We start from the raw sequence: 17,485 nt of genomic DNA, 5'->3' as shown, positions 1-17,485 counted from the left end.
ATTACGTTTGCAAAATCCCATAATATCTAAGTTTGGTAAAATGATTTTGGTTCAATCTTTTTCTACAGACAGTTCATTCGTTTGAGGGGTTTAAATCAAGTATTCTTTGTAGGCGACGGTCTAATCCATATCAGAGAGTAGTGGTCTAGCCGGAATAAAGTTGATACCCATAATTTGTCGTTGAGGGCTTGGACACTATAGGGGAGATCCAACAGCATTGGGTCAAGATGATCGCTTATTGTTCCAGGTGTCATAACCAAATTCTCACAGAACCCAAAGGCAACTTGAACAACTGCCTTGTAACTTTCGGGCAAAGAAACATTTCATTATCAATAAACGACGCAAGTCCACAACGACAGCAGCAACCATGACGACCGTAGCAACAACAGCAACAGAGATAATACTTGATCACTCCTTCCGTTGATTGTGTAGGGATACGCACTCATGCAACAGAAGCGTATAATTCTCGGATCGCAGTTTACGGACAGTCAACTGTCATAGTATTGTATACCGTTGGAAAAGAAGACCCCAAACAGCAGTAATAGACGTGGCCAACAACAAAGAAGAAAAAGATATTTTTTATTGTGGTTATGCCACTGTTTTGTTTTTTCTTTTTTTCTGGAAAAAGAAAAGAAACTCCCATTATGTTATGTAGTCTCTTTCTCTGTTTTCTGGAGATCAATACGAGTCGGGATGTGTGCTATTGGATTCTGTCTTCTCGCTGCATTATCGAATGCAGAGGCAATACTATACCTTGTCACATAAGGTTTAAAGCCGATAGACCCTCTTCGCACACGGTTGACAGGTGCACTGAACAGCATCGACGAGCGTTATCAGGAGACATAAATCCCCCTTCCATGTAACAGCTGCAATCAGGTTATGGACTGCCGAATGTTTGGTGCCACAAATATGCTTTTTATGGCAAGACACAAAAATAGGTTCTCTTTTTTTCTGGGGCAAGGAAAGAAAATTTTCTTACTCTGGGCAAGCATGCAACGATGCCTCCTTCTACAGAGAGATCCAAGGTACGCGTCAGCCTTTGCATTGCTCTTCCAGGTGGACAAAGCCAAGAACTGAAATGTGCCTAATCATTAATCACGGGCAGTACGAAAGGAATTTCCTGCTAGTTACTCACGATCACCAATAGCGAAGCTACGGAAAGAAAAGAACGTTGTGACATGGTAAAAAATAAGGTTTCAAAGAAAAGTTGTGCATGAGTTATGGTGATGCGGCAATGTATGGTATACGATCTTAATTTCTAATCTCCATGTTCTCTCCTATTCAGCGTTTCTTTTTCTGTCGCCATCATCGACCTGTTACTGTCTCCCATCCTATCCAAAATGTCAACTCATATTCTTTGTTACACTGGATACACAAACCATATGAATTTTGAGTAGATCAAGAAATCCTTTTAAGGCAACATCAACCGTATCCTATCCTCACTAGGCTCTCCACATCAGTCACCGATTTAACGGCTTTGATTCTGCAAAAAATTCTGTAAAATATAAATCAGAAGCTAGCTGTAACTTGTAAGAATTGTATAGATCATCAACCAGAAATATAAAGCTAGCTTCGAATCATGAGATTAAAGTGGCACACTTGGTCCAATGACCAAATCTGGTAGGCTGAGCAAAGCCTCACTTGTTGCTGTGTCACCAGTATAAAATCTACCTGGAAGTTCCTCATAAAAAGCATTCACATCGAAATTTTGTCTCACATTTGCCGTCTTTCTGTCATTTATTTGTACAGTATTTTTACATCATGGATGGAATTATTGCAATCAACAGTGTGCGACTGATCATTATGGCGTTGGTCGGTATAACTGCCCTGTTCCAGGCCTTCAAACGCAAATTAATGCAACCCTATACGAACATCATCGTTGCCTGTGCATGTAATACTGCAGTAGTAGCGGTTGCGTTCGGGCAACATTTCGCCATCACCGTTGTAATGGCAAGCATCCTTCAAGTAATCAATATCTTGGGTATCTGCTACAGCTGGCTAGTCTTTTTCGAATCCGCGCGGCAGTTGACTCTATGGCTGAACTTCAATGGCCATCCACCTTCAGCTATGATCCGGATTGTCGTCAGCAGCGGATACCTGTGGACGTTAGTGATGACTGCAACGACCGTTGCTCACGCTTCTCTTTTAGCGAGTATGATAAATGGTAGTTCATCCTACGACTATAGGCCGCTGAATGGACTCCAAGGTTTCTACATCTACGGCTTGATCGCCTTTCCCATATTTGCCATCTGCCTCTTGCTGATGCTAAAGGACCATATTCTCCATCTCAAGGCTTTGTGTGGCTATATCTTCTTGTTAGGCTCCTACATAATCGCCTTTATGGTTATTTCCTCCTCCGCCGTCGTAAGGAGAATGGAGTGGGATGGATTGGCGGCAATCCATGTCGTATTTGGCACCCTTTTCGTGGCTTCCGCATTATGTATTTTCATTTGGATCGGACCGGCTTACAATCTTGTCCGCAAAGAAGGTCTCCAAGTCCCTCCCCAAGGTGGATTACCAACACAAGCCATGCACCAAAATAATAACTTTGGACAGTTCAACAACATCGGTCCAGGTGCCTTCAACAACGGGTTCAACGGCAATTTCAATCCTAATATGCCTCCGTTCAATAACCCGGCTTTCATTAATGCCGCATTTAACAACAACGCTCAATTTGCTAACAACGGCTACAACGGAAATGTCACTCCAGGTGTCAACGGCCACAACAGTACGATGCCTTTCAATAATGGTATGCCATTCAATAACGGTATGCCCTTCTTTTTCAACGGTGTCTGGTTTGACAGCACCGGCGTGCCTCTCAATAGTCATCTTAACAATAACGCGCAAGCGTTGAATGGCAATGGATCCAACAATGCATCTGGAAATGGATTTGGCAACGGTGACAACACCAACAGCGGACCTGCTCTCCCCATGCAGACACATAGCGGACAGAATGAGCAGACTGAAAGCAGTAAACTCATGGTCGACGGATCGCCAAACGCATCTTCTGGTGCTGGTCCGTCTTAACAGCAAGCGATGCCGGATGCGATCCTGATGATATAGCTTGCTGGATGGACAGTTTAATTTTTTGGTTTATGCATACTACTTTCGCCATTATACGATTATGTTATTTCTTATTCTATTCTTCTTAAACTGTTATTATTTACTACCATTATTCTTATTATTTTATTTCGTACGTCCGAGCCCAATAAAAAAACACACACACGATAGTGTGGAAACCAACAAAGCTATCAAATGTCAAGATACAAACCTCTATTTTTATCACCGCAATAGCGCAATGTCAGTGCACTTGAATTACTGTCTATTAGGGATCCGATTTTTTTTTTTCAGGAGTGCCACGTATAAGCGTCACTAAATTGGCGCCCCTTTCTCCTTGATGCCCTCCTTTTCTGTTAGAATCTTACTTGCCATTTTTGAATTTAAGATTGTTCTTCTCCGTTTCAGAAAAGCTTAATATTCCAAATATCATCTCCCTTTTTCTCTCAACGTACACTTTTTCTGGAAACCTTTTGCGCATATTTTGTGTAAGATTTGCGCCAAGGATCAACGATGGCTTGCATGTTGCTAAGAGTAAACTTTGCTCGATGACTGAAAAGAACTTTGCGCACGCAAAGTTTATTTCTGCGTTGCGACCATTGCGCACGACAGTATGTTTTACGATGACATCAGGTTGGAATTTTTTTTTTTTTTTTGAGAGATAAAATATGTTCTAATGGAGAAAGAGACAGCCATTTATCCTTTATGAAGATGACTATGGAAGAATAACCCCATCTCTGTCGTTTGCCACAGTAAACGGCGATCCGCTAGTCTCGTTTGGGCAGCAAATGGCCACTTTCTTTCATTGAATCCAGCTGCGTATTTGATCCCAAGTGCTCCAAAAACGCAGCAATGGTCTTGTCTTTTTCCAGTATCAACCAACTTGAATCGCATCATACTCCATGGGACTTTTGGTCAACACAGCAATGACCCGCCTTTTGCAGAAGGAGCTGGCCGTTTTCAGAGTTGAGTTAGTGCCGTGGCCATATCCGAGATCGCTGGGGGTATCACCGCAGTAAGACACTGGCAGGTTGTACGAGATCGGTATCAGGGCCGCCTATTTTGAGATGGGCAGCAAACGACCATTTGCCTTCATTAGATACAGTTGCGTACTTGATCTTAAGTGCTTCATAAACGCAGCAATGGCTCGTCCTTTTTGATGACGTTATCCACCGTTTTCGGCTTGAAGAACTCTTAGCACAGCTTGAGCGTTCAAACCAGTTTCGAAAAGTGCTTTATCTTCTTGCTTCGGCCGGACACCATACTTTTGCGTAAACAGCTCTCAACTCGGGAATAGCATGGTAAACTTTGCCTGCGCAAAGTTCTTTTCAGTCGTCGAGCAAAGTTTATCTTTAGCAACGTGCAAGCCATCGTTTATCCTTGGCGCAAAATCTTACAAAATATGCGCAAAAGATTTCCAGAAAAAAGTGTATGCCTCAAAGTTCGTGAATTGCGAAACGTTATCGACCTTTTTCATTGCATTGCTTGAACTAATGTTTTTCAGAAAACAGAATGATTGATCCATTACTATATGCGTGTATAATGAGTAGCTGATCCTCCATATGAATTCTCCGTGACAGTAAAGCTCCTTGCAACTGCAGCCAAGATGAATTACGAGAACAGTCAGATACCACACAATCCCCTTGATTTCTGATTGGCCGATGCTTCCTCATCTTCCTCTTACCATCAATTTACAATAATCGACCATTGAAACTGTCCCGGATCTATTTAAAGATGCCATCTATCATTTTGCTTGCCTGAGATCGCATCCATGTCTATGCGTGTCGGACTCAGTAATGGCAGTGATCTCCGCATAAAATACTCACGAATCCAAATGCATGGACATGGCGTGAAAAGCGGAACATCAGCAGTCACTACGGTGATGGATAAAGCGATCGGAATCTTGTTGAAATCGGGCCTTCTTTCTTTGCAAGTATCATTTATCGATATGACCGAAGCAGCTAAAGTAGAACGTATTCAGGGCGGTGGATCCGTCCTATTGGCGTGGCAAGTCGCTCAGAAAAAGGTACTCATTGTTGGAGGCGGCAACGTTGCTGCCCAGCGTATCGTATCCATGAAAATTGGCGATGCTCTAGTCACTGTGGTGAGCCCTGAAGAAGGATTAGCGGACGAGACGAGACAACGGATCGCGCAAAACGAAGTTGAATGGATCAACCGAATATTCGTGGATAGCGATTTGGAAGGCATGGATATGGTGCTTACCGCGCTGGACGATCACGAGGAATCGTTGCGTATTGGTCATTTATGTCGACAACAGCGTATACCCGTCAATGTCGCTGATGTTCCTTCCATGTGCGATTTCTACTTTATGAGTCAACATCGCGACGGTCCTCTTCAAATCGCCATTTCCACCAATGGTCAAGGTCCGAAACTGGCCAACATGATTCGAGCCCAAGTCGCGCAAGCATTACCGCCGAATGTGGGTACAACCATTGCTAAGATGGGTCGTATTCGGGCCAAAGTACGTGAATGGGAGCCCGAAATTCAGAATGCTGGCAAACGGATGCGGTGGGTCATTCGACTGTGTGAAACGTGGGGATTGCGATCTATGGAACGGTTGCAACACATGACGGACGAAGAGGAGAGAGCCATGTTTGACAAGCTTCACACGGCGTTTTTAAACAACAATATTCCTGCCTTAAAAGACGTCCTGCCCAGTCCAACCGCCGTGAACAAACAACCCAGCATTGCGCTTTTGGGAGCTGGGCCGGGTGATCCCGAACTGATTACGTTGAAAGCAAAACGCTATCTGGAGCAAGCCGAGCTGGTGGTGAGTGATCGACTGATTCCCCAGCAAGTGCTTGATTTGGTTCAGGGCGAACTGCGCATTGCTCGTAAAACCACGGGGAAATCCGACGAAGCTCAGAACGAGTTACTGGAATGGTGCCTGGAAGGATTGCAGAAAGGACAACGTGTGGTGCGTCTGAAAATTGGCGATCCGCTCTTATTCGGTCGTGGCGGCGAGGAAATTCTTTGGTTCCGCGAACGTGGGTATGAGCCCGAACTTGTGCCTGGCATTTCGAGTGCTTTCTCCGCTCCAATGGCAGCCACCATACCTGTCACTTACCGCGGGGTGGCCGATCAAGTCATTATCACGACAGGTCGAGGCACCAAGGGCGCCATGCCAGATCTACCAGAGTTTTGCCCCACACGCACCTTGGTTGTGCTCATGGCGGTTGGAAGAGCCACGGAACTGCGACAAATTTTACTAGATAAGGGATATCCAGAACACATTCCGATCTGCTGGATCGAAAATGCCAATTGTCCACAGGAACGCATCCTCCGAGGCACCGTGGCGTCCCTGGCTTCGTGCGTCGAACAATATACCATCGTTGCCCCCGCCGTCCTGGTAGTTGGTCACAGTGCTCAAGTGTTGGTGCCTGAAGCGTAAAATGTCTACCGGGCCAACCATCTTTTTTATCTCTCAAAATGAAATGGCAGCTATCATTTCTTTTGTGTGCCCATTGTACTACTTGAAACAGCGATCCGAAGCAATTTCTCTCGTCCTGGTATCAAAACTCATCATCGTGGACTATCAGCAGTATAAAAACCGAAAAAAAAGGTTGATCTCCTTGCAACAACGGGTTAGGGTTGAGAATGCAGGATCAAGGAGCTCTTTGTAAATAAGAAACAATAAAAATAAAGACAATAAGAGATGCTGTCAAAAAAGGGGGAGAGTTTCCTTGGTTCAGCGGAGGTGAGGGGCCTGGACGCACGCGACAAAAAGAGGTGCATACCATATACAGCAACTCTTTGTATCCCCGTTCTTACTGCCATTTTCTCCTTCATTTCTCGACGCACTTGGCTGGTGTTCTTTTTCCCTCTGGCTCTCTCTGTATTTTTTGATTTTCTGTTTCCTTTTCTTTGTTGCCTTGTTGAATTTGACCTTGCTTTAAAGTGCATCTGCATCTCCAAATATCAGATTAGAAAGTGTTGTAGACGATTTTCCATGACCTATATCTTGTTGCGACTGCTGAAACTAGAATGAGTACGCCATCTTCCAACGTTACTTCGCCTTCGACTTCTTCTCTGTATGCGAGTTCCATGCTAGGCACCGGTATGGGCCGTTCGGCTTCCAACCGCTCGCTTTTCCGGGACCTGTTACCATCGACATCGTCGGCACTGGGAAGGGTCAAGAATCGGTCGCGTACCAACACCATTGGAGAAGGAGGGTGGGGCGACGATCATATGCGCAATCTTGGCTCGGACTATCAGGAAATCCAGAAACGTACACTGACAAAGTGGGTGAATGCCCAGCTCAGTCAGGTCGACGATCGCATCACCAACATCGACACGGATCTGAAAGACGGCAAACGGCTTTTGAAACTCCTCGGCGTCGTTGCTAAGGAACCGGCCCCGAAACCGGAGCGGATGAATATGCGGATCCACCAACTGTCCAATGTAGCCCAAGCACTCAGCTTTTTGGAGAAGCAAGTCGGGTCGGAAGCCATGCCGGATATTGGCAACGAAGCCATCGTGAACGGCGACGTGAAAAAGACGCTGGCCCTGATCTTTTTCATTATGTTAAAATACCAAATCCAACTGATCATTACAGAACACGGCGAAGATTTTATCGCCTCTTTATCGGTACCTTTTTTTTTTGTTTCTTTTTCACATTTATGCAAGACGTAGGTCCCATGCACAACTTCTTTTTACTTATGATTACCATTCTTTTACGTATCTAGTCATTATCTCAACGATCTCAATTACCACCAAAAGATGCATCGTCATCATCACCGCCACCACCGCTCGCTTTAGATACCCCGTTGCAACCGCCTGCGACACCTATTCCCACGAATCAACCTGGATCCGCCTTGATAGCCGCACGCAAGATCGGCGGCAGCAGTAACTCGATTGCTGAAAAAAGCTATTCTGCCACAGACGCCAAACTGGCTTTACTTTACTGGGTGCGCATTCAACTTGAAGACTACATTGTGGCCAACATCATTCCTTCCATACAAGATTTTTCCAGATCGTGGCGAACAGGACTGGCCTTTTGTTTGTTGGTTCATCGTCACGATCCTGTACTTATACCCGACTTGTTCACCATTCACCTGAAAGCAAACCTATCTGAAAAGCAGACATGGCATACTCTTTTAACCCTAGCCTTTGATTTAGCTTCGGCTCACCTCGGGATTCCACCTTATTTGGAACCAGAAGAACTCATCGATGTCGATTATCCACACGAACCCAGCGTTATGATGTACGTCAGCGAATATTACAAAGTCATGTCGCGATCGCAGCGAGAAGAACCGGAGGAAGTGAAACGGAAAAAGACGATCCAACGTCGGGCTACTATCGCCACCGTGACGGGAGGAGAGGAAGAGGAAGAGGATGAAGACGAGGGAGACAATATACATTTACCAATGCCCATGACCGACGATGAACATAAAACCACGTCGACGGAATCGCCTTCGGTACTATCATTATCGCCAACCGCTTCACCATCGCCGGAACCGCTCATCATGCCTCACGAACCACCTCTTCCTGTACCTACACCTTCGGCCCGAAGAAAGAAAATGGCCCATCGAAGATCCACGCTGGGGGAGGATGAAAAAGCACGGATCAAGGCGGACTTAACAGATCGATTGATGATGCAGCTCACGGGCCATTTGCCACGCGGCGTGCATCCCGTGTTGGATCAGTTGATCACCATTCATGAAACCGTCTTATCGTTCATCAAAACCAACGTTCGTACCATCGATGAGATTCCCGAAGAATTCACGGATTCCACGGCGGTCGCGGAGTATATTGACGCGCTCGAGATCATTGAAGACCAAATGGAAGTCGAAGCCCAGCACTTGGAGACGGCCAAGCAAACGCGACGGATTCTTACCTCACCACCTGAAACCGCCGATGATCGATTGATCCGTTTAACCGAACTTCAACGGTCGCAAGTGGTCAAACTACATGATGTCTTGCAATCCGAGTGGAATGAATTTGTCACCTTACTCCATGCCACCAAAACCGACTTGATTCGAGTGGAGAATGATCTCACTGGTTCCGAAAGCGATCGAAAAACGTTTGAAAGTGAAGCTCAAGCCATCGAACAAAAACTACAGGCCCTGTACCAACTGTTAAGCAATACGGCTCCAAAAGAAAATGATCAACCCATTCACCCGCTGGACGGGTCCGAAAAAGTCGTCCAAATCTATCAAGAAAATCTGTCACAGGCCGCGGATCAGTTGAATTCCTTTGAACTGAATGCGTGGAAAGCGTTCAAGCGTGCGATACTGCAGCTGTCACCTTCAGTTCTACGGAGCATGTCGACACGGCACGACCAGATCCAAAACCGATACACGCAACTGGCGACGACGCTGAATGAGGCCAAGAAAGATTGCATCAATTTCCAAAGGGGACTCGAATTTCAGTCGCGCGTTACCGAGGTGGATCGCGAGCTGCAAGGCATTCAAAGTGTCATGGACAGCAATCAGAAAGCGACGACGAATAATGCTATTTCCGAGCTGGAAAAACGCGTAAGCTTTGTCCGGTCCAAGATCAATGCGATTCGTGAAGAATTTGGCGATTTGTGGGTCGACGACGACAAGCCGCACAGTGCGAGGTTCCAGGCCTGCTTTGAAAAAATCGAGCATCAGTATCAGACCGTGCGAAGCTGGGTTGACGAAGTGCGTGTTTGGTTTGTGGAAGCGCAACGGATCCGAAAATGGATTGATGCTCGCATCGAAACGATCCAGGAACGCAATGAAAAAGACGCTTTCGATCCGCTGGCGGTGGATTTTTCATTAACGCAAGACGAAGCCACCCAGCTCGAGGAAGAGCATCAGCGTCTCAAGAAACGCATTGATCGATTTAATGCGGATGATATGGCACGGTTGCGGGCGCACGTCAAGAAATTGACCATGAGCGAACGCGATCGAGAACTGAGTCCTGCCGATACGTCGACAATTGAAATTACGTTGGTGACACTGAACATGCTAAACAAACTGATGCAGCTGTTGCAAGATCGGTCCATGACGGTCGACATGGTCAATCTCCGGTTGAAATGGGAAGCCGCCTTAGCCCATGCGGATGCATGGATCGGAACGACGGACGGACGTATTACGGAATTCATCCAAGGACAAGCACGTTGGACAGACGACGATACCAGTGATGGCAAAAACCGTGTACGACGCAGCCATGAACATACCGAGCAAGTAATTCAGGCCTTGGTCGAGTTGGAGGAACAAATTGCCCGATTTGATCAGGGCGACTATCTCGAAACCTTGGACGGATATCAGGAAATGGAGGACTTGCATGGCGATAGTTTACCGGAATATCTTGACGGGCGTCAAGTTCATCTGGAACAACGGTTTGCCGATCTCATGAAACGGTCCGTGTTTGCACGTAAAGTGGTCGAGCAGCATTTGACGGTACAAGATGTGGTCACCCAATTCAAGCAAATGATGCGGGATGGCGAACGATTGCGCCAAGATATGATGGAAGCCGTCGATGTGGCGGGGTATGCGCAAGAGAAGGATGTATTTGGTGATACCGTACGCCAATTCAAAGATAATTCGGCTCACTTGCTGAGCAACGTCGATGCGCGCGTGTATTATCCGGAGGAATCTGTCGTCACAGAAGCGGATGCAGAGGCCAATCTCCTTGCCAATGACCGTATCCGCGAAACGCTTCAAACGTACGGCACGGCTTTGGCCATCCTTGCTGAAGACCTCGAAGATCTGCTAACGTCGCACCGACAATCCATGTCGCTGCAACAACGAGCCACCTTTACGTATGACGAAGTGTTGCGCGTAGCCAGCTGGATGGACGAACGAACCAATGCACTGTACGGCTCAAGGATTGATGAAGCCGAACTAGAAGAAGAGGTGATTGTGCAGTGCAAAAAGGACACAGAAGCGGTAGCCGCACGCCTGGCTCAGATGGAGCAGACCGAGATGGTGAAACTAATGGAAAGGGTCCGTCGTGTCGAAGACGAAATCGATGCTTCCAATGCAGTGTCAATCGACCGACAAACGTTTATTGACGGCATTGAACTCCTGGAAACCAACCATGAACGCTTGAAACAAGCCCTCTTGGACCGTGAACAGGAGCTCGAGGCGCAAAATGAACGACTGATTTGGGAAAGCCACTCTGCCGACGTCCAACACCGCATTCTAGACACAACCCAAGAAGTGTGGCAAGTTATTGCCAACGCAACCCAGCGACCTCACGAGAATGAAACGGTATTCACGATGGCACAAGATGTGGATCACTTAAAAACAACTTGCCACGATCTTTCCGCTGATATTCAAAAGCTAGATGAGCAACTGGAAATGAACAAAACGCGTTACGAGGATCTGAAGCAAATATCGAATGAAGGCGTGCAATTCATGCTGGTCAAGCGAAAAGACGTGCAGCAAACTCAGGAGCAACTGGATCGCCTTGTCCACTTGGCAACCAGTCTTTTGGGTCAACGACAGGTGGTGACCTCTTTGTTTTCGGACGCACAAACGGTGGAAGCGCAAGGTCATGCAATCCTTGACATGATTGCAGCTGATCTTGGCCAAGGTACAACCGATGTACGAGAACAGTTCGTAGCTTTTGAGCAACAGATTGATCGTCTGTGCAACCTGCAGCTTGATCTACCAAAAGACAGCGATTGGATGGCCGTGGATCAGTTGAGCGAAATTAGCGAGAATTTGGCGGAAATGAAATCCACCATGGACGAAAAACAGGCTTCTCTTGCTTCGTTCAAAGCCAAAATCACCCGCTGTGTTCGAGATCGCGAAACGGTTCATGAAATGTCCTCGATGGTGCGACAGCAGGAACAAGAAACCGAACGATTGCGCCGCTTGCTTGAAGAGCATTCCCAGAGCATGAAGCAGCCAGCGATTGATGTGACCCAGGAACACTTTAGTGTCGATGTTGATACGTTGGCCTTGACGGTTGGCGCGCACTCTAAATTGGCGGCGGAGGTTGCCCATCTGGAGAAAACAGAGATCCAGGCATTGCAAGTTAATTTGGAGGAACTCAGTCATCGTGTCACGGAGCGAGACCAGTTAAGTGTGGATCTGGCCACGGTCAAACGTGGTGTGAGCGAAGTGACGTCGCGATTGGGACAATTGAAGCAGAGCTTGACCGATCGAGACAAATTATTGGATGCAGCACAACAACGTGCTCAATGGGAAAGCCTTTGCAAAGAGGCGAGTATGCAACTGGAGGCCATGCATGAGCAGGTGCGACAACTGGTTTCTGTCAAGAATAAGTGCATTGGCCAAGCCGATGTCCCGAAAACAACTTTGCAAACCATGGCCGCCGATTTGGAGCAACTGGAAAACGGGCGGATTGCATTGATGGATCATACCATGCCGCAAGTACATGAAGCGTACACCCATTTTGGCGAGGCATTACTCAAGACCAACACTTTATCAGCGGTGCCAGGATGCGTGGAAGCACGATGGTTGGCTGTGCAGCGCTCGGCGGCGAAATTGAAAGAAATCATTGCCGAAACAGAAAAGGAAACCGAATCTCTCCAGCGTCGTTTGCATTGGACAAATGCAGTGCAAACCGCACTGAAAGAACTGGCCGAAAAGCAATCCAATGTGGTCGCATTTGTAGAAGAGCGCGCTCGCTGGAACCCGGATATCGATCATGAAGCGTGTGACGAGCAAGCCTTGCAACAAGCGTCGGAGGACTTGGCGCAGGATTTCACCGAGTTCCAGAACAAGACAGTGGCACCATTAGTAACAAAGTTTCAACAACTTCAAGTCACTAGCGCGGAACACAGTACGAGTTTCGTCATGGACACGCTGTCGGGATTATGGGACGAGCTTCAACATATTCAAGAACAAGTGAAAAATGATCTGACATTCGCAGAGGAAGTGGTCAAACAGCGCTGTTTTATTTCTGATTTTGTATGGCAGACGACACAGTTGGAGCAAGTAGCGGAGTCGATCCGGGAAGAATTTCTCGCGGCTGAAACCGATCTGCAACGGCCTATTGAACGGTTTCAAAAATTCCGAGCCGATGTCGTGGATATCCAACAACGGATGGGGGCTCCGATCCCGTTACCATCGCGATCGAAACATTACGCTCTGGATAACGGAGTCAAGGACAGTACGTTGAATGCGGTGGTTCAGAATACCATGCAAATGCGATGTGCGCGCTTGACCGAACTGTGCATGGCTTTACAAGGACTGGTCGATAGCAAAGAAAAGGCGTCGCGCTGCAAGATGGCCGTCGATGGGTACGAAAAGCAAGCGAAACTGTGCGTGTCATGGATCAAGCAGTATCGCAACAGAATGGAGGAGCACAGAGAACTGATCGACCATACCGCCACAGCCGATTTGTATCGCCTCAAAGAAGCTCTCAGCAGCATTGACAGCTTGGAAACGAGCATGAAAGCCAAGGAAAATATCTACAGTTTGCTGGTCACAGTGTATGAGCGTTGTATGCAGCTTCTAGCCGATGAACAAGAGGGCGATTTGAAAGAATCCCGCGAACATGTCGTTCAGACGCAGAGTACCATTGGTATGGATTGGCAGCGCCTATTAGACCAAATCAGCCATGCCTCGTCCATTCTTGCCGCCGCCTTGGTTCCTGCCGAATTCAGCCACCAACTCCACGCACTGATGGGATCGTTTGAACAGCTGAAAAGTGACGTTGACAAAGCAGATCCTATGACGGTCACGGATGAAACCATGCTCCAGTGGCAAAAAAGAATTGATCATTTAGCCAACAAGGACTATGCCAACTTGCTGCGTCAATCAGCCAACTGTGCGGAGAAGTTGAGTGCGGAAACTAGCAGTCAATTGGACGATGTCAGTGAAATGGTGCTTTGTATCCGCACCTTGTTAACCGAACTGTACGATACAGTCGACCTTCATCGACTTTGCAAGACGCACGAAGAAAACGCAGCCATTGTAATCAAGATGATTTCAAGGGCCAGTGAAGCCGTGGACGATGTGATGCGAGCGTACAGACAAGCATCAACGGCCGAAAAGCCCAGCAAAGAACAGCGTGATACACGGCAACAACATTTGCTGACATCTCAAAGACAAATTCGTAAACAACTGGCGGAATGCGAAGAAGCGTACGATGATTTGGTGGCCTACTACCAGTTTATTATCACACAGGGCGGACAGGAGATTGTTTTGCAGACACATCAGCAAGTGGAAAATGCATGGTCCACGGTTCAACAAAGCATGAGCCATCTCTCTTTATTTATCTCGTATGCTGACAAATGGGTTAAAGCGTACGAAAAACTGGAACGGATCTATGAACAGTTGACGACCTTGAAATCACAGTTGGATACGGATAATGCGTCGCCCGATGCCATGGAAGCGCAGCTGCCGGCCATCGAATCCGGCTTGGACGGATTGGCCGAAATGCTGCATACGATAGAGGAGGACCAAACAAATCATCAGGCGGACTTTGCACAACACCACGCCGCGGTCACCGCTAGGTACAAAGCGGTCCAATCGCAACTGTCCAGTCTGCGTTTAAAGAGCGAACGCGTGGCGTTGATGCGATCGTTCAGCATAAAAACCAAGCAGTTGCGTGCTGTATGCGAAGATCAACTGACGTTTATCAAGCAGCAAGCGGCGTCGAATCCAAACATCGTAGGGAAGCAAGCGGATGCCATCAACAACATTGTCCACGCGTACGGCGAAGCGCTCAACCACATTCGGGAGACGTATACCGAATGCAAAAGTGAGTACGATGGCCTGATCAAAAAGCAGGCGGATCGGTTGATCGATACTCTGGACCAACCTCGTGCCGAAGTCGATGATGCCAAACGGCCGTTGGAGGAAGTGTTAGCGAATCTCGATCAGGCCATCCAATCGGCCGACGCTTACGTGACAGCGCTCAAATCAGCATCGCAGTACGCTCGTATGGAAGTCGATTCCGCGCGTTCGCTCACGGATTTCAAAGCGTTCTTATCCCAATGTTCGAAAAGCGCAACGACCCGTGCCAACAACAAGCATCCCATCCCCGACCTGAAAGATTTTATTAGCCGGTATAATTCCATCACGGAATCCATGCGAGAATTCTTTGAGATGGGCAACGAATTGAAATCGAAGCTTCAAGAGGAGAAAAAAATGAATTCGGCCCGTATCATGTCGATTACCAAGTCGGTCGACCAACGACAAAAGGGGATGCGACGACGATGGTCCGAAAGCCGAGCTGCAGCAGAGGAAACCAAAGGCCGCTTGGAAGAACTTCAGCGACGCCAGGACGCCGCAGCCAAGATCAGCTCCATTCATAAGTACGTTGATTCGATCAGTCATCGATTGAAATCGTTGCAACTGTCGGGAAGAACGATCGCATTGGAAGAAGAAGAATTGAAAGAAATTGAACAAGAAGTGGAAGTATCCCTTACCAGCAGAACACGCGCTTTGGATACATTGCTCTCTCAGTTGAATGATAACGACGGGGCGTTGAAACGACAACGAGCCCAACTGACCATTTCCATTGATGATCTTCGCGATTTCTTGGTGGTCCGAAGGCAGCAAGCGTATACCCAGGGCAATATTACCTTGTTTTTGAATCTGGCGGATCAGCTCCAGGAACATATGGCAGAACTGTCGATGGCAATCCGTCAAGCTGCGCCACAGAATGCACAAATCGTCAATAACCGGTTCAACAAGTCGAATCTGCAAACCATGCTAAAGACGTTGGTGACGACGTACAAAAGCAGCGAAACAACGATTGTGGACTTGCTGGAGCAAGCGAAATCCGAAGCCAAGAAGCAGTTCCTGGATGATAATGATCGTGTGGCAGCGCGTCTGGATCAAATTGTTCGTCAATGGACAGAGACTCAAGCGGCTGCTACGGCACGCGAGAAGGAACTTCTAATCTGCATCAATCAACTCAACCACGAATTCTTTACGAAATTAGCTATGGCACGATCCACCCCGCGTATGCGTGCTGAACGTCGCCCTGCAGCAACGCGGCCTCCATCGGTGGCCGGACAGGGAGCACGTCGATCGAGTTTCAAGTCGTCTACATTATCGGTGGACAATCGCATCGCTGCCACCCAGCGGCGGTCACGATCCCCTGTCCCATCCAACAGCAAACAAAGGACAAAATACGTGGCCGACCCGAAAAACGAATTGGATATTCAGCTGGGCCTGATTGTCAATGAAAATTCCTACGGTGTCAAGGTGAAACGCGTCAGTGGCGAATCTGGCAAATACTGGTTTGGCGAAGAACATCCTCGTTTGGTGTACTGCCGTATCCTACCCAGCAAACTGGTGATGGTTCGCGTGGGCGGCGGATGGGTGGAGCTATCGAAATTTTTGAAAGGTACATTAATTGATCTTTTTTTTGTCAAGGTATGGTCCAACTAACGACAAGGTTTAATAGATCACAGTCATAACGAGACAGGTATGATGAGGCGCGGATCGATTGCCAGCGATTCCGATGGATACCAAGAGACTTTCTTGAGTGTGAAGAACAATCTGTCCAGTAGCCGACTGAGCGTCCAAGATAATGGTAGCGTGATGGCTTCAAGTGACGTGGAATTGGAACCGTCGGTCTCTAGTATATCTTCTACCGGACGATCACGGTCGTCGGCTGTCAGCAGCAGCACTGGGTACGTAGACGGGGATCGATACATCCAAATGGATGAAGACGGAAATCAAATTGCATTCAAAATGACCAAAGCCAAAGACGACGCTAAAATGCCCGTCATCACTAAATCTCGCTCATAAGAAACCAAAAAAAAAAGACATGATACCCTTTTCTTAAACTAGCTGTCTCCCTCTTGTATTTATTTATACATAATCAAGTGTATTTATCCGACCTTTAGCCACTGTTGTTTCTATAGTAAATGTCCTCCACAAATATCCGATAAAGAGTGGCATCGCTTTCTAATATGAATTGATTACCAACCATTGTACACCAGTATGTTTTACTGTCGCACCAGACTGCTTTTAAACCATTCGATATATTGAGGAGTTCATCCGTTCATAATGCCAATCTGATAATAGATGAATATCTTCAACGATTGCCGAGCGATTTTAGAACAGTTGCTTTAGGAATATACCCATTCAACAATCACTTTTTCTCCCTACTCAATTTTATACAGTGCCAATCTGTCTAGACCTCAATGTATCTACTCAGTTTCAAGTCGTGGTTCCCCGAACCTTAGTGTTGTATCAGCACAGGCTCTGATTTTCCATACTTGCTGAATCGTTCCTTGTCCTTCAAAACCTGGCCCTTTAGTCGTTCACCAACACTTTCTACGAAGCATCGTGGTTTCTGTTGTGCCCTTTTTCAACCACATTAATATTTTAATAATGAAGAACGGGATTCAATGGATATGATATGAGCGAATGATATTTTGGAATAGTCATACCTATCTACCAAAAAACGCTTCGATGAGATTCTAGACTTTCGACGGTGGGGAAACCGGTCTTTTTCATATTAATTAGGCAGAAATATTCTTGCCTCGCAATTCATT

At 47.0% G+C, this 17,485-nt stretch overlaps 3 protein-coding genes across 3 annotated transcripts; all 3 read left to right on the top strand.

The window, feature by feature from the left end:
* Nucleotides 1-1,712: 1,712 nt before the first annotated feature.
* BYT42DRAFT_580932 (uncharacterized protein) lies at nt 1,713-3,215 on the top strand. The gene has a single exon (XM_051569560.1). It carries the CDS (start codon nt 1,762-1,764, stop codon nt 3,025-3,027), a length of 1,266 nt encoding a protein of 421 aa, XP_051420637.1. The 5' UTR covers nt 1,713-1,761; the 3' UTR covers nt 3,028-3,215.
* Nucleotides 3,216-5,005: 1,790 nt separating this feature from the next.
* On the top strand, nt 5,006-6,469 carry BYT42DRAFT_548468 (tetrapyrrole methylase; the record flags this gene model as incomplete). The annotated part of the gene is made up of 1 exon (XM_051566013.1): nt 5,006-6,469. The coding sequence occupies one exon, from the start codon at nt 5,006-5,008 to the stop codon at nt 6,467-6,469; it is 1,464 nt and encodes a 487-aa protein (XP_051420636.1).
* A 593-nt stretch (nt 6,470-7,062) lies between these two features.
* BYT42DRAFT_616709 (uncharacterized protein) lies at nt 7,063-16,733 on the top strand (the record flags this gene model as incomplete). The annotated part of the gene is made up of 3 exons (XM_051572104.1): nt 7,063-7,665; nt 7,764-16,326; nt 16,387-16,733. The coding sequence occupies 3 exons, from the start codon at nt 7,063-7,065 to the stop codon at nt 16,731-16,733; spliced, it is 9,513 nt and encodes a 3,170-aa protein (XP_051420635.1).
* Nucleotides 16,734-17,485: the final 752 nt, after the last annotated feature.

The sequence above is a fragment of the Radiomyces spectabilis genome, assembly GCF_025331425.1.
Source record: "Radiomyces spectabilis strain NRRL 2753 chromosome Unknown BYT42scaffold_11, whole genome shotgun sequence".
NCBI lineage: Eukaryota > Fungi > Mucoromycota > Mucoromycetes > Mucorales > Radiomycetaceae > Radiomyces > Radiomyces spectabilis.
Note: the sequence above shows the minus strand (reverse complement) of the source record. Positions and strands in the feature narration are given on the sequence as shown.

Bases quoted from the DNA above. Each gene is read 5' to 3' on its own strand.
- BYT42DRAFT_580932 (XM_051569560.1), top strand. From the start codon at position 1,762: ATGGATGGAATTATTGCAATCAACAGTGTGCGACTGATCATTATGGCG.